The sequence below is a fragment of the Pelophylax lessonae genome (assembly GCF_965119305.1).
Source record: "Pelophylax lessonae genome assembly, chromosome: 4".
In the NCBI taxonomy this organism is placed as follows: domain Eukaryota; kingdom Metazoa; phylum Chordata; class Amphibia; order Anura; family Ranidae; genus Pelophylax; species Pelophylax lessonae.
In genome coordinates, this window is record NC_138771.1 from 648500501 (window position 1) to 648525733 (window position 25233).

The 25233-nt window shown below is 47.2% G+C and overlaps 1 protein-coding gene across 1 annotated transcript in view; it reads right to left on the bottom strand.

Moving 5' to 3' along the window:
* LOC309554185 (alpha-2,8-sialyltransferase 8F-like) overlaps positions 1-17354 on the bottom strand; it is a gene marked incomplete at both ends in the record, with an annotated part of 69244 nt that extends 51890 nt beyond the window's left edge. Inside the window, 2 exons of the mRNA XM_082255816.1 lie at positions 9528-9608; positions 17248-17354. Of these exons, the coding sequence (XP_082111942.1) occupies positions 9528-9608; positions 17248-17354 (188 nt within the window). The remainder of the gene's footprint in view (positions 1-9527; positions 9609-17247) is intronic.
* Positions 17355-25233: the final 7879 nt, after the last annotated feature.

The window sequence follows — 25233 nt, forward strand, 5'->3', positions numbered from 1 at the left end:
TACAAAGCAGAGGAGTGTATTATGCAGAGGGTGCGGGGTTCAGGAGAGTGCTAGATACAGAGTGTAGAGTTCTGGAATGTGTTATGTACAGGTAGGTGGTTTCTGGAGTGCAATATGTACTGGGTTCTGAAGTGTGTTAAGTAATGGGTTCTGGAGTGTGTTATGTATAGGAAGGTGGGTTCTGGAGTGCGAATATGTACAGGAAGGTGGGTTCTGGAGTGTGTTATGTACTGGACTCTGGAGTACGTTATGTACCGAAAGGTGGCTTCTTGAGTGTGTTATGTACTGGGTTCTGGAGTGCGTTATGTACAGGAAAGTGGTTTCTTGAGTGCGTTATGCTCAGGTAGGTGGTTTCTGGAGTGTGTTATGTACAGGTAGGTGGTTTCTGGAGTGTGTTATGTACAGGTAGGTGGTTTCTGGAGTGCAATATGTACTGGGTTCTGAAGTGCGTTAAGTACAAGAAGGTGGGTTCTGGAGTGTGTTAATTACTGAGTTCTGGAGTGCGTTATGTACTGAGCTCTGGAGTGCTTTATGTACTGGGCTCTGGAGTGCTTTATGTACTGGGCTCTGGAGTGCTTTATGTACTGGGCTCTGGAGTGCATTATGTACTGGGCTCTGGAGTGCGTTATGTACTGGGCTCTGGAGTGCGTTATGTACTGGGCTCTGGAGTGCGTTATGTACTGGGCTCTGGAGTGTGTTATGTACTGGGCTCTGGAGTGCGTTATGTACTGGGCTCTGGAGTGCGTTATGTACTGGGCTCTGGAGTGCGTTACATACAGAAGGCAGGGTTCTGGAGTATGTTATGCACAGGGTTCAAGAGAGCACTAGGTACGAAGTCCATTCATTGATCTACATGTCAATTATGCACCTCTCCTCAGCCCTCATCTACTCATCCCCTCCTTCCCCAAAGCTCCACCATCTTCCACATGATTACCTTTCTAAAGTGGGGTATACACTAGTAGAAAATCTGCCGAAAATTCCCGCGCGATGTGAAATCGTCCGATTTTCGCCTAGTGTGTACACAACTTTCAGCAGCCGATGCCGACATTTTCAATGGAAAAAAAATGGAAGGACGAACACCAAAATGTTTTTCGTCCATCCCCAGACGACCGATTTTCGTTTAATGTGTATGCAGTATGTCCGTGAAAAATTGGATACGAAAGACCACGCATGATCTGAAGTTGCTGAAATCTAGGAACAAATGTGCCAAAAAAAAAAGAAAAATCGGACGAGAAATTTCGTGAACATTATGTACTGTCAACTAAAAACGGTAATGAACGCTGAGAAGACAGAGAAAAATCGGAGGCTATTTTGTCAGATTTTCGTAAAGTGTGTACGGCCCTTAAAACACCTTTTTGTTACTCACTGCCACAGTTTCCTTAGTGGTTGCACACTCATTTTCAGGGTCTGAACTCCCTGAACAGATAGGAGATAAGGATCTTAGTGCAGAGCAGGGAGGCTGTTGAAGAAGCCATGAGAGAGCTGCTCTGCTTTCACTTTCAAGTCAGAAGGCTAAACCCCCCCAGCCTTGGAACTTCCCTGACCAACAATTAACAAATTTCTCTTTCTCTATGCACAGGTTGCTTGACAAAGGGGGGCGGGTCTGGGTAGGAGCCCTGCCCATCCCCGGCATCAAAGCTTGGGTTTGATAGGTGCAGTCTCTCATTGAGGCTGCACAGTGCACACCCAGTCGGCTTCCTTGCCAATCCCTGGCTCTGCTGGATCGTCACACTCCTGCAGGTCCTTCTGAGCTAGAAGTTAGGATAAAATCAACAGAATTATGTGGTACAAAGCCTCTGTACAGTGGGGCAGAGGTGTAAATGCGGGATAATCCCACCCAATCTGGGACTATTGGGAGGTATACTACAGTAATACGTTCCAAAAATATGCACTGTTACTGTAATAATAACACTGGCAGGGAAGGGGGTTAACCCTGGGGCGATCAAAGGGTTAAATGTGAGCCTAGGGGGTGTTTTCTAACTGTGGGGGGGGGGGGGCTTGTATTATCAACACAGAGACCTGTGTTCCTAAATAGCAGGAACACGGGGGCTCTGTGTTGATAGCAGAGAGAACAATGGTCTGCTGTGTTTACAACAATCGCAGCCGCCGGCCCCACGCCTTGGCTTCCCCACTGGCGCGTGGGCGCACGCCCACAGGATCACTCCTGCGAACCACCGTACAGGTACAGCGATTTGCGGGAACCTGCCGAGCTGCCGCCGTTTTACGGCGGCTGGTCGGCAAGTGGTTGAACGGAGGCCAAGATGGCAGCTTCCTTGGCTGAAAACGATAGGATGGTTTACTTCCACTTTAAATTTCCAGAGCATGCGTAGACCGGAATCTTTGCCAGGTCTATGGGATCACCCAATCTCCATGGGATAGGTAAAGTGTCACCCACCAAACGCATGCTGCATTTACCCCAACATGTGTGGCCCCCTTGTTAAGAGTGGTCAAACGCACTTCTTTTACAATAACAGAGCCAACAATGCAGGTTATAGAACCCTCCTCCCCAATCTCCAAGTGACAAGGCACTGTAGAGTATGTGGTACACTGAAACTTCAGCAACTGATACAAATTCGATTGCACATGCGTGGTAGCATGTGTGCGTGGCTCCGCCCTACATGTTTCATCAGATGTGACGCCATCGGGGCACCCTGGCAGAGGGCCGGTCACCTCAGTACATGCTGGGATGCTGTGTGGAGACCAGGAGAACATTTGCTCAGGGTCTTTCGTTGGGGGGGCGGAGTCCGGGAGGGAGGGGGTGTTTGGCTCCTCCACTGTGGAGGTGCCATGCGGTCGCTGGAGGTCATCCTGAGGGCCAGAGGAGCAGTTGGGGAGGGGCTGGGCTCGGGGTTCAGGGTGGCTGAGAGGGGAGACACTGGAGACTCTGTGGCTGCAGTGTCTTGAGTGCAGCGGGACTCGTGTCCGGGGGCCTGACCTGGGGGGGGGCACCCCTGCTCATAGGGTGGTCAGTGGATGGGTGTCGGCGGAGGGAGGGTGCTAGGGAGAGTATCCTGAAGATAAGATATTATATTGTCCATCAAGTCCTCTTGAGAGAAAGCAAGAGACTCCCATTTATCTAAAAAGGCAGGATGAATTAACATCCTGGCCGTTCCATACCTACAAGTGAAGTAGAAGATAGGAGTCCTCAGACATTGTGAATAGTTAAATTGGAGTATCCCACTATTTCCTTCTCCTATCCCCATCACAAAATAAACAACAAAAACAAACCAAATACCCCTGGACTGTTTAATGGAGCGAAGAGGAATGTGAAAATTGCATTTGCCTATAGCCGTGTGTTGGTAACCAGGGGGACCCGTAGAGTGGTTATTCAGCAGTCCCTACGGGGGCAGTCCTACAAATATTTGAGTTGCTTTACAGTGTACTGGCACCAGTAAGACTCAAAACCTCATTTTTGGAAAGTTGTTTCTCATAGATAAATATTTTTAGATTTTTTTTTTTTTGGCTGGGTAATTACTGCATTGGCCATTAATGTTTGGATTTTATCACAACACATTCCCGTCATTACCAATGGACAACACTTTATGTTTCTGCATCATTCTCTTCAGATTGAAAAATGTTTTGGATTCCATGCAGGCTTTTTCATATTGTTTGCATGGAGCTTTTTACCTTACTAAACCCTTTCACACCGACAGTACGCATATCGCTTCCCCCTCCCCGTGTTTTTTTAGATCGTCCTCTCCAATTTGAGAGGCGAGTTGCTGTTGCCCAGATCAAATTTCTCTTCTTCATCTATATATCGACACAGCCATACATGCCATTAAATATGTTTATGCTCTGAATTTCCCCTGAGGAAGAAATCAGTTTAGATTTTGAAAAATGTCGGGATGTCTACATGCTGCACGACTAGCCAGTTCTCCTATTTTGCGAGACTGACTATATGCCTTAGACCAGTGATGGCGAACCCTGGCACCCCAGATGTTTTGGAACTACATTTCCCAAGATGCCCAACTACACTTCAGAGTGCATGAGCATCATGGGAAAGGCCTTAGACTATGGGAAATGCCTTAGAACATGGGAAATGCCTTAGAACATGGGAAATGCCTTAGACCATGGGAAATGACTTAGACCATGGGAAATGACTTAGACCATGGAAAATGCTTTAGACCATGGGAAATGCCTTAGACCATGGGAAATGCCTTAGACCATGGGAAATGCCTTAGACCGTGGGAAATGCCTTAGACCGTGGGAAATGCCTTAGACCATGGAACATGCCTTAGACCATGGGAAATGCCTTAGACCATGGGTGTCCAACATTTTGGCTTCTCTGGGCCACATTGAGTGTAGAGAAATTTTCTCGGGCCGCATATAAAATATATACTATAGTTAAGGTATATAAGTAATAAAATACCGCCGCGCCCTTCCCGCACGGCGGCACCCCCGCACTAATTTAACACAACTAGAGGATGATCAAATTAAATTGAACCAGTATATGGAGGTTTACTTCTTCTGAGGGATATTAAAGGAACTCTCTAACCACCATGACCACTTCAGTGACGTTACGTCTGGAGTCGCCTATGTTTCGTCATCAAAAGACGTCGTCTGGGTCTCACGCCCAGACTACGTCTTTTGATGACGAAACGTAGGCGACTCCAGACGTAATGTCCACACGCCCCCTTGCGAAGCCGGCCTGCTGCTGTTTGTTTCTTATGCTGACTGGATACACGCGGGATGCCGCGGGTGGATCTCAAGCTGTTTTTTAACCTATGTGCCTGCATATGTCTTCAACCTTGTGAGTAGTATTTACAATAAATATATTATATGTGTTTGACGGGATTACACTATGGTCCTTTGTTTCATTTCCCTCCATACACTTATTTGACCACAACGGAGTGAGTTAGAGGATTTGATCGATTTTATGGTGTCACCTCCCCTTGGATCCATTGAATCTAGTGCTAACATCTCTCTGCTGGGCGAGGCTTTCTCATTCATTTGAGTAGCCACGGCGTTCTGGTAAGCTGCTCTTAATACTTGTGCACTGAGGTGTCCCCATCCTACACTTTTCCTTGGGTGTCACGGGAAGGAGCGTCTCTCACTACATTCTCATCTGGATTTATTTGGACTTGCACCTATATGACAAAAAAATTTTTTTTTTATCCTTTTGGTTGGGACTTTATTCGCCATAATTTCCTGTGGATTTCACTATATTGTTTTAATGGATGATTTTTTATATTAGCGCTACACTTTGTTAGTATTATTAAGGGCTACAAGATTGTGGAATTCTCTACCACATGAGGTGGTTTCTGCGGGAAGTATGGTGGCTTTCAAAAGACTCTTAGACGTACATCTCAAGGATCAGAACATTAAGGGGTATGAGAGATGATTACGGCCACACACACCTACACAGGTTGAACTGGATGGATTATTGTCTTTATTCAACCTCACCTACTATGTAACTATGTAACTATATGTAACTTATTCGTGGACTGTGAGTGAGGATTGATCATACTGGATTGGTCACCAGTGTGTAGAGATTCTATCTCAAGCACCAGCAGCAGCAGGAGGAGGCGGTTAGCTGTGAAAACTGTCCATGCTCTCTTTCAAACACTTTGTTAAGCAACTCCATGTGAGTGCATTTTAGTAGTTTTGGGTTTTACATTTAAATGGGGAGCACTATGGATATTTTATTTTCTTCCTGAGCTATCATCTGGGAGTTTCTCTGTATTGACCATACAGTGAGAGAAGGCCTAATCCTCCAATATTGCTTGTCCCAGCTTGAAGGTGGACCCTGGACTTCAGACCTTTTATAATGTAATAAAATATGAACAAAAGACAAAGGACAAACGAAAACACAAACAAACGTATTAACAAGACAGTTGGGACTTTAAATGAGACAACGTCCATCCGCGGCTAATTGTCTGCATCCCTAATGTATATATATTGAGGGGAGGGGAGTAAAATGGGTAACTGGAAAAGTAACAGTGGGATCGGCATATGGGGTATAATGGGTAATGATAAATAAATATATCAATAAAATAACATTGGTAGGAGTTATTAGGAAGCCGATTACCCAATAATGTTAGTGGGATAAAATGGGAAGGGGGGAAAAGGGCGGGACTTTATGTGAGGTGTGTGGAGTCGGCGAGCATGATAGACAAATACAGTCACCTGGCATAGGATAAAAGATTTAATGTATAGCATAAATACATCTCATGAATTGACATGAACAGAACATGCTTGATGCATAAAGTTACATACATGTGATATACAGTCAAAGAAGCGATGAAAAACATCATACATAATGGGTGAAATATGCATTGAGATAAAGGTCATTGACGATATACTGTGTAAGGTCCGAATAAAATTAAAATATCAAGGGGAACACATCTATAGTAGGCTCGACGCGTTTCGTGGGGAAACCCACTCATCAGGAGCAGATGCATCTCAAATTGTATTCAACATAAGGTCAGTCTAAAAGGATAATATGGCACAGTAATCCAAGGGCCAGGGAGTCTATTCCGGGAGCTGTAGGGGCCCATACCACAGCCGAGGTGCATGCCAGGAAAACACCCTGGAATGTGCTGGATCAAAAAGTGACTTGAGTAGAAGTGAAAGTGCTCGATCAAAAAGTGACTTGAGTAGAAGTACTAAAGTATTAAACATTTTTTTGTACTTAAAGCGGAGTTCCGGGCACAAAAACAATTTTTTTTGTGCCCCTCCGCTAGGTAGAGCTCACCTGAAAAGGAATTGGATAGTTATTTTTATTTTTTTTGTTTACTCACCTTTTTATTGAAGATCGTAAATACTCACCTCTGACTGCTTCCTCCCTCGGAGCCGCGGCTCACCCCGTCACTTCCTGCCTCGCGATGATTCCTGGGAGCTAAACGTCATAGCTCCCAGGAATCAATGCGACGGCACCGGCCCCGCTCGTCATTTCCGGGCGACGGCACCGGAAGTGACGAGAGGGGCCGGTGCAGTGCATTCTGGGACACGAAGACGCGGAAGAAGACAGAGAAGAGGACCGCGCCGGCTTCAGCTGCCCACAACAGAGATGGAAACGCTGTGGAAGAAATTTTCTAAGTAAGTATTTCTTCTAAAAGGTAAGTGCGAACTGTGTGCCATTGTGGAATGTGCTAGCCCTGACTGTCCCGGGGGTATGTTCAGCGAAAAATCATTTCTGTGCCCGGAACTCCGCTTTAAGTATTGCAAGTACTGTATTTTCTGGCGTATAAGACTACTTTTGAACCTCAAAAAAATCCCCCAAAAATGGGCGGTCGTCTTATACGCCGAGTATAATATCTCCAAGGTAACCTAAGTATAAGTATTACCGGTAGATGAAAATTAGGGGGGTTGTCTAATACGCCGGAAAATACGGTAGTCTTTCTAAAAATTTTGCTACTCAAGTACTGAAAGTAAAAGTACCAGTAGTTTTGAAAAAAAAAATTGCTACTCAAGTACTGAAAGTAAAAGTACAAGTACTGTGTTATGTAGTTATTAAAGAAAGAAGTCAAAAGTTTGAACATCATATTGTTTTTTATTTCAAATAGAGCTTTTATTTATACATACAGTAGCTTTTATTTTCGTATGCGCTGATAATACACATGTTTTGAGCTTCATGAAACCTGCCATCTACTGTTCTGGCAGTGGTAATTTTTATAATTGTAACGAGTAACTATGCAGCACAAAAAAAAAATATTGGAGTAGAAGTATTGAAATCATTGAAAAAATGAAGTAAAAGTGGAAGTAGGAGAAAAAAATTCTACTCCAGGAAAGTACAGATACCGCCTTTCGGTACTTAAGTACAGTAGTGAAGTAGTTCTACTTAGTTACTATACATCTCTGGTTGTCCTAAGCATGGTGTAACCATGAACTGTATGCCTACGTTGTTTGGATCAGGGACATGTAAAGGGAGGGAAGGATGAGGAAGCGTCAGGTGGATAGGGTTGTGGGGGGGTCCATTCTCCTCGGCTCACAGCTTTTGAGGTCAGTCAAAAGATTATTGGGTTAGAGGTTTTTTAGTTCTTTTAATAATACTGTAGAAGCTCCGTATCACACGTGGACATCGCCTAGGGAAGTCTTCTAATTTGCAAAAGGATGTCCACTCCTCCAGACGTATACCCGCCTTTTAAAGCATAACTTCTCCCAAGATCCATCTCTCTGTATCAGGGCTGAGGGCTCCTAAGAGATGTACTGAGGTTGGGGGGCTGTGATGTTTTCAGGAAAGCTGCTGGTTCCTCCAACCAGCCATGATCTGACTACATTGTATAACCACTTGCCGACTGCCGCATGACTATTTACGTCGACAGTCAGCCCCTCACAGGCAGAGCGACGTAGGGCTACGTCGCTAGCCTGTAAGGGTGTGGGGAGCGAGTGCGCGCCGCCGGAGGCGCGCTCCCGCTCTCGCGCGGTCACAGGCCCCCCCGCGCGTGTGCCCGGCGGACCCGATGTCCGCCGGGCACTCGCGATCGGCCGTGACAGCGGGAGAAAGGCAGGCGGCTAGTGTAAACAAAGCCGCCTGTCAGTTCTCCCTGTGTAAGAATGATGATCAAACGGTTCTACTATGTAGGACCGTTGATCACTGTTCTAACACACAGCCACAGCCCCAAATGTCAGTCAAGGGTCCGATCTGTCCGCCCCAATGTCGCAGTCCCGCAAAAAAAAATCGCAGATCGCCGCCATTACGCGTTAAAAAAAAAAACAACAAAAATCTTTCCCTTTGTTAGTAAACGCAATAACTTTTGTGCAAACCAATCAAAATACGCTTTTTGCGATTTTTTTTTACCAAACATATGGTAAAAAAAAATTGGCCTAAAATGTTAAAAAATTTTGATTTTTACATCTTTTTTAGGGGGAATTTCATATAAAAAAATTTGAAAAATATTGTTATTTTTGCAAAATTGACGCTCTTTTTTTGTTTAATGCGCATGATCAAAAAATCGCACAGGTGATCAAATACCACCAAAAGAAAGCTCTGTTTGTGGGAAAAAAAAGGACGCCAAATTTGTTTAGGTACAACGTTGCACGACCACGCAATTGTCCATTAAAATCACGCAGGGCCGAATCGCAAAATAGGCCCTGGTCAGGAAGGGGGTAAAATCTTCCGTGGCTTAAGTGGATAAAGAAGCACAAAGACCCAGTGATATCATTACTGAGTATAAAACAAGATATGTAACAAAAACAAAATGGTTATATTTAAAAATGTCAAGAGCATATTGATGACGGGGGAGGGAGGAACCAGGGAAGACAAAATATAATCAGATTAAGCTAGAGTTAGAGTTAAAGGACAATGACTCAAAAAATGTAATAATTTGTTTAACTATATAGGTAAATGTCAGAGATATTGGTGATAGAAAGACTTTCAATCCCAATGGACGGTCCTTGGATCTAAGAGGTCAAAAGAAAACCGCAGGCCATTCAAACTGCAAATCGTTAGGAGGTTCCCTTTAGTGATCCCCAATAATAATTACACAGAGTGTAAGTATGAGTATCCACTGATAATGTCCTCACACCTCCATCATTCATACAGTCATATCATAGAAGAAAACACATAGAAGAATTGTAGAACTCACATTTTCAATGTAGAATGTAATAGAAGTTTTTTTACACGGGAACATTCGGCAGTTGTTTGTGTAGCTTCTCTTTTTTTCGACCTGTGAAAGAACAACAGGAGATTAGAAGATCGTGTCTCTCCTCTCCTCTTGGCCTCTCACCGCTCTCTTCTCTTCTCTCCTCCCCTCTCCTCCCCTCTCCTCTCTTCTCTCCTTCCCACCTCACCCTTCTCCTCCCTCTCCCCTATTTCCTCACCCCTCTCCTGTCCTCCCATCTCCTTTCCTCTTCTCTCCTCATCTCTCTCCCCTCTCCTCTCCTTACCCCTCCTCTCCTCCTCCCCTCACCCCTCTCCTCTCCTTTCCTCTCCTCTCCTCCTCCCCTCACCCCTATACTCTTCTCTCCTCATTCCCTCACCCCCCTCCTCTCCTCCTCCCCTTACCCCTCTCCTCTCCCCCCTCTCCTCTCCTCATTCCCTCACCCCTCTCCTCTCCTTTCCTCTTCTTACCCCTCCTCTCCTCCTCCCCTCACCCCTCTCCTCTCCTTTCCTCTTCTTACCCCTCCTCACCTCCTCCCCTCACCCCTCTCCTCTCCTTACCCCTCCTCTCCTCCTCCCCTCACCCCTCTCCTCTCCTCCTCCCCTCACCCCTCTCCTCTCCTTACCCCTCCTCTCCTCCTCCCCTCACCCCTCTCCTCTCCTTACCCCTCCTCTCCTCCTTCCCTCACCCCTCTCCTCTTCTTACCTCTCCTCTCCTCCTCCCCTCACCCCTCTCCTCTCCTTACCCCTCCTCTCCTCCTCCCCTCTCCCCTATTCTCTCACCCCTCTCCTGTCCTCCCATCTCCTTTCCTCTTCTCTCCTCATCTCTCTCCCCTCTCCTCTCCTTACCCCTCCTCTCCTCCTCCCCTCACCCCTCTCCTCTCCTTTCCTCTTCTTACCTCTCCTCTCCTCCTCCCCTCACCCCTATACTCTTCTCTCCTCATTCCCTCACCCCCCTCCTCTCCTCCTCCCCTTACCCCTCTCCTCTCCCCCCTCTCCTCTCCTCATTCCCTCACCCCCCTCCTCTTCTCCTTCCCTCACCCCTCTCCTCTCCTTTCCTCTTCTTACCCCTCCTCTCCTCCTCCCCTCATCCATCTCCTCTCCTTACCCCTCCTCTCCTCCTCCCCTCACCCCTCTCCTCTCCTCTTCTTACCTCTCCTCTCCTCCTCCCCTCACCCCTATACTCTCCTCCTCCCCTCACCCCTCTCCTCCTCCCCTCACCCCTCTCCTCTCCTTACCCCTCCTCTCCTCACCCTCTCCTCTCCTCTTCTTACCTCTCCTCTCCTCCTCCCCTCACCCCTATAATCTCCTCCTCCCCTCACCCCTCTCCTCTCCTTACCCCTCCTCTCCTCCTCCCCTCACCCCTCTCCTCTCCTTACCCCTCCTCTCCTCACCCTCTCCTCTCCTCTCCTCTTCTTACCTGTCCTCTCCTCCTCCCCTCACCCCTATAATCTCCTCCTCCCCTCAACCCTCTCCTCCCCTCACCCCTCTCCTCTCCTTACCCCTCCTCTCCTCCTCCCCCACCCCTCTCCTCTCCTTACCCCTCCTCTCCTCCTCCCCTCACCCCTCTCCTCTCCTCTTCTAAACTTCTCCTCTCCTCCTCCCCTCACCCCTCTCCTCTCCTTACCCCTCCTCTCCTCCTCCCCTCACCCCTCTCCTCTCCTCTTCTTACCTCTCCTCTCCTCCTCCCCTCACCCCTATAATCTCCTCCTCCCCTCACCCCTCTCCTCTCCTTACCCCTCCTCTCCTCCTCCCCTCACCCCTCTCCTCTCCTTACCCCTCCTCTCCTCCTCCCCTCACCCCTCTCTTCCCCTTAACCCTCCTCTCCTCCTCCCCTCACCACTCTCCTCTCCTCTTCTTACCTCTCCTCTCCTCCTCCCCTCACCCCTCTCCTCCCCTTAACCCTCCTCTCCTCCTCCCCTCACCCCTCTCCTCTTCTTACCTCTCCTCTCCACCTCCCCTCACCCCTATACCCTCTTCCTCCCCTCACCCCCTCTCCTCCTCCCCTCACCCCTCTCCTCTTCTTACCTCTCCTCTCCTCCTCCCCTCACCCCTATACTCTCCTCTCCTCATTCTCTCACCCCTCTCCTCCTCCCCTCACCCCTCTCCTCTCTTTATTCTCTTCCTCCCACTCTTCTCCTCTCTTCATTCACCTCCCCTCACCCCTACACTCTCCTCTTCCCTCTATTTTTCTCTACTCTCTTCTTCCCCTCTCCTCTTCTCCCCTCCCCTCCCCTCCCCTCTCTTCTCTCTCTTTTCTCCCCTCTCCTCTCTAACTCCCTCTCTTCTTACCTCTTTACTCTCTTCTTCCATCTCCTCTTCTCTCCTCACCCCCTTCTTCTCCCCTCTTCCCTCCTCTCCTCTCCCCTCTCTTCTCTTCCCTTTCCTTCCTTTCTCTCATCCTCCTACCCCTTTACTCTCTTCTTCCCTCTCTTTTGCCCATTTCCTCTCTTCTTATCTTACCTCCTATCTTCTCCCCCTCCTCTCTCCTCTACTATTAACTTTCTTTTCTACCCTCTACTCTCATCCTCCCTCTCTTATCTCCCCGTTCCTCTCTACTCTCTCCTCTTCTTCCCTCTCCTCTCCTTTACTCACATTTTCCTCTGCTCCTCTCCTCTCACCTCATCTCTTCTCCCCCACCCCTCTCTTCTTCCCTCTTCTCCCCCACCCCTCTTCCTTTCAATTTCTTTTCCAATCCTTCCACGCTGATTTTTCTTTACTTCTGTCCTTCAATCCTTTTTTTCATCATTCCTTCCTTTGTGCCTTTCCTTCATCCCATTTAACCTTTCCTTCCCTTCCTTCCACACTTTTACCCCCTTTCTCCTTCCTTCCTTCCTCCCTTCCTTCCTTCTTCTCTTCTCTTCTCTTCCTTCCTTCCTTCCTCCCTTCATTCCTCCCTTCCTTCCTTCCTTCCTTCCTTCCTTCCTTCCTCTCTTCCTTCCTTCCTTCCTTCTTCTCTTCCTTCCTTCCTCCCTTCATTCCTCCCTTCCTTCCTTCCTTCCTTCCTTCCTTCCTTCCTTCCTTCCTTCCTTCCTTCTTCTCTTCCTTCCTTCCTTCCTCCCTTCATTCCTCCCTTCCTTCCTTCCTTCCTTCCTTCCTTCTTCTCTTCCTTCCTTCCTTCCTTCTTCTCTTCCTTCCTTCCTTCCTTCCTTCTTCTCTTCCTTCCTTCCTCCCTTCATTCCTCCCTTCCTTCCTTCCTTCCTTCTTCTCTTCCTTCCTTCCTTCCTTCCTTCCTTCCTTCCTTCCTTCCTTCCTTCCTTCCTTCCTTCCTCCTTCTCTCTCTCCCTTCCTTCCTTCCTTCTTCTCTTCCTTCCTCCTTCTCTCTCTTCCTTCCTTCCTTCCATATGTATAGTAATTTTCTTAGTTTTGGATAGAGTGCTGATAGACTAGAGCAGCTGTCAGGTTTTTATTGCTGCCTGTGTCCCGCTAATTCTCTGTCCTAGTGTCCATTGTAACTGCAATAGAAAGTGATGAGAAATACAACATTTTGCAGATGTCAAATAGAAAACAGAGGTGAATCTCCCTCAAGCTCCCCCAGTGTAATCTGCAGGGCTGAGCTGAGTTGTAGCCTGTACCCATAGATGAAAGATCTATTTATAATAAAAAATAGCTATTCCTATGTCTCAAGCACTTACACAGCTAGCATGAAGAATCCCCATCATTTTCCTAATATGTTTATTTCTCATGACTTCAATCCTGGAAACATTTATTATTTTTTTTATTATTATTAATATTATTATTTTTTTTTTTTTACACACACCTTTTTTTTTCTATGCAAGGACAGAAAGAGTTACAATGTACCTCTCTCCTCCATTTACAGAAAGAAAAAAATGGGGGCGGGCTTCAAAGTGACCAATCAGAGGCTATCACAGCGCTCAGATGACCTGGAATCTCGAGTTCCGTGTCCCGAAACTTAGTATGAGGCTCACGGTGAGACCCCGATCTCACCTCTGAGAAACCCACCGTGCAGCGCTTCCAGCACAAAGGGAGGTACGCAAATATGCGGCCCCCGTGGCAAGGAGCCTAGTGCCATAGGGCCGCATATTTGTGTGACATCGGCATCAAGGGGTCAATAAAAAAATGGCAGAGCTATTTGCCATGTGAAACTGCTTGTACAGTATATTCATTTTCTGCAAATGGTTATTGGGCTATTTCTCTTCCAGTTTAAAAGTTTATTGATAAGTATACCGTATATACTCGAGTATAAGCCGACCCGAATATAAGCCGAGGCCCCTAATTTTACCACAAAAAAAGTGGGAAAACTTATTGACTCGAGTATAAGCCTAGGGTGGGAAATGCAGCAGCTACTGGACCCAACTGGACCACCACAAGACACAAAACAGGGGCTGCGGGCATGGTGCAGGAGATGGCGCAGGTCATAGTATAGGCATTGCACAGGTCATGGTAAGGGCATGGCACAGGTCAGGGCACAGGTGATGGTACAGGCATGGCACAGGTGATGGTATAGGCATGTCACAGGTGATGGTACAGGCATGTCACAGGTCATGGTACAGGCATGGCACAGGTCATAGAACAGGAGATGGTATAGGCATGGTACAGGTGATGTTATAGGCATAGCACAGGTGATGGTATAGGCATGCCACAGTATGTACAGGCATGGCACAGTATGTACAGGCATGGCACAGTAGGTACAGGCATTGCACAGTAAGCACAGGCATGGTACAGTATGTACAGGCATGGCACAGTAGGTACAGGCATGGCACAGTAGTTACAGGCATGGCACAGTAAGCACAGGCATGGCACAGTAGGTACAGGCATGGCACAGTAGTTACAGGCATGGCACAGTAGTTACAGGCATGGCACAGTATGTACAGGCATGGCACAGTAGTTACAGGCATGGCACAGTAAGCACAGGCATGGCACAGTAAGCACAGGCATGGCACAGTATGTACAGGCATGGCACAGTAGGTACAGGCATGGCACAGTAGTTACAGGCATGGCACAGTAAGCACAGGCATGGCACAGTATGTACAGGCAGAAGAATGTCCTGTACCATACCCGCAGCACTGCATGAGGAAATGCAGGGGCTGCGGAGGAGTCTCACTTACCTGTCGGTGAGGCGCCTTCGATTTAAAAATCGTGCCGTCCCGGTGCCAATATGTCACCGCAAATGCGCCGCCGATGCTTAGGAAAGCCCGAACACATTTGGCTATTCCCGGGCATGCGGCACATGCGCAGTGACACGTCGGCGCCGAGCAGCGCCATTTTTAAAAAGACAGTGAAGCCAGTGACTCGAGTATAAGCCGAGGGGGGCATTTTCAGAATGAAAAAACATGCTGAAAAACTCTGCTTATACATGAGTATATACAGTAGATTAAATCAGGAAAAAAAATATGGCCACTAGATGGAGCTAATGATCACAGTAAATACATATTAAAGTGTCATGAGCCAGCTTCTGTAAACTGTTGTACCGAACTGATGCAATTTGGCAGAGATGAAACTCTGCTGTATCACCTCATTCATTACCACCTGTTTAACTACTTCAGCCCGGAAGGTTTTACCCCCTTAATGACCAGGCCTTTTTTTGTGATTTGGCACTGCGTTATTTTAACTGACAATTGCGCAGTCGTGTGACGCTGTACCCAAATAAAATTGATGTCCCTTTTTCCCCACAAACTGAGCTTTCTTTTGGTGGTATTTTATCACCTCTGCAATTTTTTATTTTTTGTGCTATAAACAAAAAAGTGCGACTATTTTGGAAAAAAAATAAAAACAATATTTTTTTTTACTTACTGCTGTATAACATTTCCAATAAAAAATTTAAAAAATCTATTTTTTTTATCATTTTAGGCGAATTTGTTTTCTGCTACATATTTTTAATAAAAAAAAATCGCAATAAGCCTATATTGATTGGTTTGCGCAAAAGGTATCGCGTCTACAAGCAATGGGATATTTTTATGGAATTTTTGTTTATTTATTTATTTTTTTTACTTGTAGTGGCGGCGATCGGTGATTTTCAGCGGGACTGCGACATTGCGGCGGACAAATCAAACACTAAGTGACACTTTTGGGGGACCAGTGACACCAATACAGTGATCAGTGCTAAAAATATGCACTGTTACTGCACTAATGACACTGGCTGGGAAAGGGTTAACATCAGGGGCGATCAAAGGGTCAAGTGTGTCCCTAGGGGGTGCTTTCTAACTGTGGGGGGTTTACACTGATTGGGGGAAGACAGAGATCCCCATCTGGCCTGCTGTGGCCATGAAGCAAAGCACAGTGGCCACAGCAGGACTTAAGACTATTTTTGCTAGGAAGAAAAATAAGGGTGGCGTCACACTGGTCGCATTGGTAAATGTTCCCCTTGCCCCCCCCCTCCCCCCCCCCCATCTCCTTCATTTGACAATACGCTGCCTATTAGCCTTGAAAATAGCCAGATATTAGTTGCCAATGACCTCAGTAGGGTTTTGGTTTGAACTTGCCCCTCATTCCCCTCCACTTCAACACACACTATATTACCAAAAGTATTGGGACGCCTGCCTTTACACACACATGAACTTTAATGTCATCCCAGTCTTCAATACTGAGTTGGCCCACCCTTTGCAGCTTTAACAGCTTCAACTCTTCTGGGAAGGCTTACGAGTGTGTCTATGGGAATGTTTGACCATTCTTCCAGAATCGCATTTGTGAGGTCAGGCACAGATGTTGAATGAGAAGACCTGGCTCACATTCTCCGCTCCAATTCATCCTTAAGATGTTCTATCGGGTTGAGGTCAGGACTCTGTGCAGCCCAGTCAAGTTCCTCCACCCCAAACTCACTCATCCATGTCTTTATGGACCTTGCTTTGTGCCCTGGTGAGCAGTCATGCACAGGAAGGGGCCATCCCCAAACTGTTCCCACAAAGTTGGGGGCATGAAATTGTCCAAAATGTATTGGTATGCTGACGCCTTAAGTGTCCCCTTCACTGGAATTAAGGGGCCAAGCCCAACCCCTGAAAAACAACCCCACACCATAATCCCCCCTCCACCAAATGATTTGGACCAGTGCACAATACAAGGTCCATAAAGACATGGATGAGTGAGTTTGTGGTGGAGGAACTCAACTGGCCTGACCTCAACTCGATAGAACACCTTTTGGATGAATTAGAGCAGAGACTGCAAGCCAGGTCTTCTCGTCCAACATCTGTGCAGGACCTCACAAATGTGCTTCTGGAAGAATGGTCAAACATTCCCATAGACACTCCTAAACCTTGTGGACAGCCTTCCCAGAAGAGTTGAAGCTGTTATAGCTGCAAAGGGTGGGCCAACTCAATATTGAACCCTATGGACTAAGACTGGGATGCCATTAAAGTTCATGTGCGTGTAAAGGCAGGCGTCCCAATACTTTTGGTATTATACATTATGTATTGTCCTCCTGATTTCTCTTCCTGTCTCTTTGTCATTCTTTTTTCTTTATCTTCAATGCTTAGGCCCATGTCCCATAAGGAATCCTGTCATGGCAAGATCCTTAACAGACCATCTACCCTTTACTGTGATGTTGCCCCCTTCTCTAGCAGGACCAGCGAGACATTGCCTAGCTAGAAAATTTGATGATTCAATTAAACTTTTCCTTGGGCATTGCCCATGTGACATGGCCCTTAACCCATCTCCGACATGCCTCTGCCCTTCTATGTGCCCCCTACATACACATACACAAAGTGGAACCCAACGCACTCCTCGGGTATTCTATAACCTCAGAGACTTACCGCTCATGTCCAGGCCCTGGTTGGCTCTGCTGACTCCAGTAGAAGACGTAACAAATCATCAAAGTATTGAGGACCAGGATGACCTTCCAATGGTGACGTCTCACCATTGTGATATAACACAATGACGGCAGTGGAGCAGATTGGGGTATCTCAGGGAAACTTCACTCTCTGCTGTTAGAATGGAGCTCGCCGCTGCAAAGGAGTGTCCACCATAAATAAAACTTTATATCAACTTCATGAAAGAATTCCATATCTTCTACACCATGCTAGAAGTTTTCCAAACTCACTGCCCAACTCCTTTTCTCATTCAGTCCATCCACCGACCTCCAGTCATACAGAGAATAGAGTACGAGCTTGAAATCTCAAATCCGGGCTAAACAAATATTGGCTATATACAAAGGGCATGTGTATTCTTCCTTGAATCCCGCTGTGCTTCTTGTATTTCATCCAAACTCGTGCAGTACTACGGTGTGAGAGAACTCCTGAACTTTGCCTCCATGGAGGAGGTTCAAGCAATAAAGACCTGTGAAGACTCACACTGACGCCTTAATATAGAGAACATCGATTCAGCACTTATTCCTCCTCCACACTATCACTCTATGTACACATCCAACAATGTCCGCTACCTTCCTTCCCTATCTGTCACCTTATATACAGATTACTGATCCAACACCAAGTCCTCCTCCATTATCTATCACCCTATATACAGATTACTGATCCAACACTGCTTCCTCCTCCATTATCTATCACCCTATATCAGTGGCGGCCGATGTGTTGAGGGCACAGGTGCGCCGCCCCCCTATCCATACGTCCGGCCCCCTAATCTGCATGCAGGGGCGCCGGACGCATGGAGTTCAATGGGCCTTTTTTTTTTTTTGGCATCACCTGATTAGAGCCAGAGGCTCTAATAGGGCGATGCAAAGGGTGGACCCGGGGCACAGAGCAGTGCGTCCTGAGCCCACCAATCGTGTGACAATAGCGAATGAAAATTGTCACACGGATCCTCCTCCTGGCCAATCAGGCTGTCCCATACATGCTTCCTGATTGGCCGCAAGGCAAACCCTATGCCATTGGCCGAGGAGGAGGAGGGAGCGGGAGGACTCGAGGAGACGTGCCGCCGGAGGATTGAAGAGAAGCCAGTCACCGGGACACTGAGGAGAAGGCGCCGCCACGACAGTGTTCCAGGGCTCCAGGTAAGTGCACTGGTCTGGGGGGGGGGGGGCACACTGCATTGAAGGGGGCACGCACGCACGCTGGTCTCTGCATGTACGCTGGTCACTACATTGAAAGGGGGCATGTACGCTGGTCACTACATTGAAAGGGGGCATGTACGCTGGTCACTACATTGAAAGGGGGCATGTATGCTGGTCACTACATTGAAAGGGGGCATGTACGCTGGTCACTACATTGAAAGGGGCATGTACGCTGGTCACTACATTGAAAGGGGCATGTACGCTGGTCACTACATTGAAAGGGGCATGTACGCTGGTCACTACATTGAAAGGGGGCATGTACGCTGGTCACTACATTGAAAGGGGGCATGTACACTGGTTACTGCATTGAAAGGAGGCATGTACGCTGGTCACTGCATTGAAAGGGGACATGTACACTGGTCACTGCATTGAAAGGGGGCATGTACGCTGGTCACTGCATTGAAAGGGGGCATGTACGCTGATCACTGCATTGAAAGGGGGCATGTACACTGGTCACTGCATTGAAAGGGGGCATGTATGCTGGTCACTGCATTGAAAGGGGGCATGTACGCTGGTCACTACATTGAAAGGGGGCATGTACACTGGTTACTGCATTGAAAGGAGGCATGTACGCTGGTCACTGCATTGAAAGGGGACATGTACACTGGTCACTGCATTGAAAGGGGGCATGTACGCTGGTCACTGCATTGAAAGGGGGCATGTACACTGGTCACTGCATTGAAAGGGGGCATGTACGCTGGTCACTGCATTGAAAGGGGGCACGCTGGTCACTGTGCATTTAAAGGGGGGTCACTGTGCATTGAAAGGGGGCACGCTGGTCTCTCTGCATTGAAAGGGGGCACACTATACCTTAATTACTGAAGGCTCCTTTCACACTTTTGCGACCTCAAAGTCATGCAATTTTTTATAACGTTTTTGCCGCAAAGCAATGCCTATTACATTTTTCTGTTTGCGCCCCCCCCAAAAATGTTGAGCACCAGCCGCCACTGCCATATATCCAGATTACTGATCCAGCACCAAGTCCTCCTCCATTATATATCACCCTATATACAGATTACTGATCCAGCACCAAGTCCTCCTCCATTATATATCACCCTATATACAGATTACTGATCCAACACCAAGTCCTCCTCCATTATCTGTCACCCTATATACAGATTACTGATCCAACACCAAGTCCTCCTCCATTATCTGTCACCCTATATACAGATTACTGATCCAACACTGCTTCCTCCTCCATTATCTATCACCCTATATCAGTGGCGGCCGATGTGTTGAGGGCACAGGTGCGCCGCCCCCCCTATCCATACGTCCGGCCCCCTAATCTGCATGCAGGGGCGCCGGACGCATGGAATTCAATGGGCCTTTTTTTTTTTGGCATCACCTGATTAGAGCCAGAGGCTCTAATAGGGCGATGCAAAGGGTGGACCCGGGGCACAGAGCAGTGCGTCCTGAGCCCACCAATCGTGTGACAATAGCGAATGAAAATTGTCACACGGATCCTCCTCCTGGCCAATCAGGCTGTCCCATACATGCTTCCTGATTGGCCGCAAGGCAAACCCTATGCCATTGGCCGAGGAGGAGGAGGGAGCGTGAGGACTCGAGGAGACGTGCCGCCGGAGGATTGAAGAGAAGCCAGCCACCGGGACACTGAGGAGAAGGCGCCACCGCGACAGTGCTCCAGGGCTCCAGGTAAGTGCACTGGTCTGGGGGGGGGGGGGGGGCACACTGCATTGAAGGGGGCACGCACACTGGTCTCTGCATGTACGCTGGTCACTACATTGAAAGGGGGCATGTACGCTGGTCACTACATTGAAAGGGGGCATGTACGCTGGTCACTATATTGAAAGGGGCATGTACGCTGGTCACTACATTGAAAGGGGCATGTATGCTGGTCACTACATTGAAAGGGGCATGTACGCTGGTCACTACATTGAAAGGGACATGTACGCTGGTCACTACATTGAAAGGGACATGTACGCTGGTCACTGCATTGAAAGGAGGCCTGTACGCTGGTCACTGCATTGAAAGGGGGCATGTATGCTGGTCACTGCATTGAAAGGGGGCATGTACGCTGGTCACTGCATTGAAAGGGGCATGTACGCTGGTCACTACATTGAAAGGGGCATGTACGCTGGTCACTGCATTGAAAGGAGGCCTGTACGCTGGTCACTGCATTGAAAGGGGGCATGTATGCTGGTCACTGCATTGAAAGGGGACATGTACGCTGGTCACTGCATTGAAAGGGGGCATGTACGCTGGTCACTGCATTGAAAGGGGGCACGCTGGTCACTGTGCATTGAAAGGGGGGGTCACTGTGCATTGAAAGGGGGCACGCTGGTCTCTCTGCATTGAAAGGGGGCATGTACGCTGGTCACTACATTGAAAGGGGCATGTACGCTGGTCACTGCATTGAAAGGGACATGTACGCTGGTCACTGCATTGAAAGGAGGCATGTATGCTGGTCACTGCATTGAAAGGGGGCATGTACACTGGTCACTGCATTGAAAGGGGGCATGTACACTGGTCACTGCATTGAAAGGGGGCATGTACGCTGGTCACTGCATTGAAAGGGGGCACGCTGGTCACTGTGCATTGAAAGGGGGGGTCACTATGCATTGAAAGGGGGCACGCTGGTCTCTCTGCATTTAAAGGGGGCATGTACGCTGGTCACTGCATTGAAAGGGGGCATGTACACTGGTCACTGCATTGAAAGGGGGCATGTACGCTGGTCACTGCATTGAAAGGGGGCATGTACACTGGTCACTGCATTGAAAGGAGGCATGTACGCTGGTCACTGCATTGAAAGGGGGCACGCTGGTCACTGTGCATTGAAAGGGGGGGTCACTGTGCATTGAAAGGGGGGGTCACTGTGCATTGAAAGGGGGCACACTGGTCTCTCTGCATTGAAAGGGGGCATGTACGCTGGTCACTGTGCATTGAAAGGGGGCACACTATACCTTAATTACTGAAGGCTCCTTTCACACTTTTGTGACCTCAAAGTCATGCAATTTTTTACAGCGTTTTTGCCGCAAAGCAATGCCTATTACATTTTTCTGTTTGCACCCCCCCCCCCAAAAAATGTTGAGCACCAGCCGCCACTGCCATATATACAGATTACTGATCCAGCACCAAGTCCTCCTCCATTAGATATCACCCTATATACAGATTACTGATCCAGCACTGCTTCCTCCTCCAGTATATTATACTTTATATCAGTGGTGTATTTTTCCTATGTAAATTTGCCCACCCCTTTCTGTTTAACGGATGTGACGCCCTCCAAAATTGAAGAACTACAAGTCCCAGCACGAACCCCTGAGATCTCATGAGGGGGGAGTTGGGTGAGAGGGGTGGGAGAGAGAGGGGGATGGGTTAGGGAGGGTGTGAGAGAGGGGGGGTGAGAGAGAGAAAGAGGGGGTGGGGGAGAGAGAGTGTGCTGGGGGGGGGTGGAGAGAGGGTGTGAGAGAGAGAGGGGGGGAGATGAGAGAGAGAGAGGGGGGGAGATGAGAGAGAGAGAGGGGGATGAGAGAGAGGGGAGGTGAGAGAGAGAGAGAGAGAGGGGGGGAATAGGGAGATAGTGGGGGGTGAAGGGCATGAGAGAGAGAGAGATGGGATGAGAGAGAGAGGTGGGGTAGAGAGAGAGAGAGATGGGATTACTGATCAAGCACTGCTTCCTCCTCCACATACTGTCACCTTATATACAGATTACTGATCCAGCACTGCTTCCTCCTCCACTATCTGATAAGACACACATTATCACCTTATATACAGATTACTGATCCAGTACTGCTTCCTCCTCCACTATCTGATAAGACACACACTGTCTCCTTATATACAGATTACTGATCCAGCACTGCTTCCTCCTCCACTATCTGATAAGACACACACTGTCTCCTTATATACAGATTACTGATCCAGTACTGCTTCCTCCTCCACTATCTGATAAGACACACACTGTCACCTTATATACAGATTACTTATCCAGCACTGCTTCCTCCTCCACTATCTGATAAGACACACACTGTCACCTTATATACAGAATACTGATCCAGTACTGCTTCCTCCTCCACTATCTGATAAGACACACACTGTCACCTTATATACAGATTACTGATCCAGTACTGCTTCCTCCTCCACTATCTGATAAGACACACACTGTCACCTTATATACAGATTACTTATCCAGCACTGCTTCCTCCTCCACTATCTGATAAGACACACACTGTCACCTTATATACAGATTACTGATCCAGCACTGCTTCCTCCTCCACTATCTGATAAGACACACACTGTCACCTTATATACAGATTACTTATCCAGCACTGCTTCCTCCTCCACTATCTGATAAGACACACGCTGTCACCTTATATACAGATTACTGATCCAGCACTGCTTCCTCCTCCTCTATCTGATAAGACACACACTGTCACCTTATATACAGAATACTGATCCAGCACTGCTTCCTCCTCCACTATCTGATAAGACACACACTGTCACCTTATATACAGATTACTGATCCAGCACTGCTTCCTCCTTTACTATCTGATAAGACACACACTGTCACCTTATATACAGATTACTGATCCAGCACTGCTTCCTCCTCCACTATCTGATAAGACACACACTGTCACCTTATATACAGATTACTGATCCAGCACTGCTTCCTCCTCCTCTATCTGATAAGACACACACTGTCTCCTTATATACAGATTACTGATCCAGCACTGCTTCCTTCTCCACTATCTGACCAGACACACACTGTCACCTTATATACAGATTACTGATCCAGCACTGCTTCCTCCTTTACTATCTGATAAGACACACACTGTCACCTTATATACAGATTACTGATCCAGCACTGCTTCCTCCTCCACTATCTGATGAGACACACACTGTCACCTTATATACAGATTACTGATCCAGTACTGCTTCCTCCTCCACTATCTGATAAGACACACACTGTCACCTTATATACAGATTACTGATCCAGCACTGCTTCCTCCTCCACTATCTGATAAGACACACACTGTAACCCTATATTCAGATTACTGATCCAGCACTGCTTCCTCCTCCACTATCTGATAAGACACACACTGTCTTCTTATATACAGATTACTGATCCAGCACTGCTTCCTCCTCCACTATCTGATAAGACACACACTGTCTTCTTATATACAGATTACTGATCCAGCACTGCTTCCTCCTCCACTATCTGATAAGACACACACTGTCTTCTTATATACAGATTACTGATCCAGCACTGCTTCCTCCTCCACTATCTGATAAGACACACACTGTCACCTTATATACAGATTACTGATCCAGTACTGCTTCCTCCTCCACTATCTGATAAGACAAACACCGTCACCTTATATACAGATTACTGATCCAGTACTGCTTCCTCCTCCACTATCTGATAAGACACACATTATCACCTTATATACAGATTACTGATCCAGTACTGCTTCCTCCTCCACTATCTGATAAGACACACACTGTCACCTTATATACAGATTACTGATCCAGCACTGCTTCCTCCTTTACTATCTGATAAGACACACACTGTCACCTTATATACAGATTACTGATCCAGCACTGCTTCCTCCTCCACTATCTGATGAGACACACACTGTCACCTTATATACAGATTACTGATCCAGCACTGCTTCCTCCTCCACTATCTGATAAGACACACACTGTCACTTTATATACAGATTACTGATCCAGTACTGCTTCCTCCTCTATCTGATAAGACACACACTGTCACCTTATATACAGATTACTGATCCAGTACTGCTTCCTCCTCCACTATCTGATAAGACACACACTGTCACCTTATATACAGATTACTGATCCAGTACTGCTTCCTCCTCTATCTGATAAGACACACACTGTCACCTTATATACAGATTACTGATCCAGTACTGCTTCCTCCTCCACTATCTGATAAGACACACACTGTCACCTTATATACAGATTACTGATCCAGCACTGCTTCCTCCTCCACTATCTGATAAGACACACACTGTCTCCTTATATACAGATTACTGATCCAGTACTGCTTCCTCCTCCACTATCTGATAAGACAAACACCGTCACCTTATATACAGATTACTGATCCAGCACTGCTTCCTCCTCCACTATCTGATAAGAAACACATTATCACCTTATATACAGATTACTGATCCAGTACTGCTTCCTCCTCCACTATCTGATAAGACAAACACCGTCACCTTATATACAGATTACTGATCCAGCACTGCTTCCTTCTCCACTATCTGATAAGACACACACTGTCCCCTTGTATACAGATTACTGATCCAGCACTGCTTCCTCCTCCACTATCTGATAAGACACACACTGTCATCTTATATACAGATTACTGATCCAGCACTGCTTCCTCCTCCACTATCTGATAAGACACACACTGTCACCTTATATACAGAATACTGATCCAGTACTGCTTCCTCCTCCACTATCTGATAAGACACACACTGTCACCTTATATACAGATTACTGATCCAGCACTGCTTCCTCCTCCTCTATCTGATAAGACACACACTGTCACCTTATATACAGATTACTGATCCAGTACTGCTTCCTCCTCCACTATCTGATAAGACAAACACCGTCACCTTATATACAGATTACTGATCCAGTACTGCTTCCTCCTCCACTATCTGATAAGACACACACTGTCTCCTTATATACAGATTACTGATCCAGCACTGCTTCCTCCTCCTCTATCTGATAAGACACACACTGTCACCTT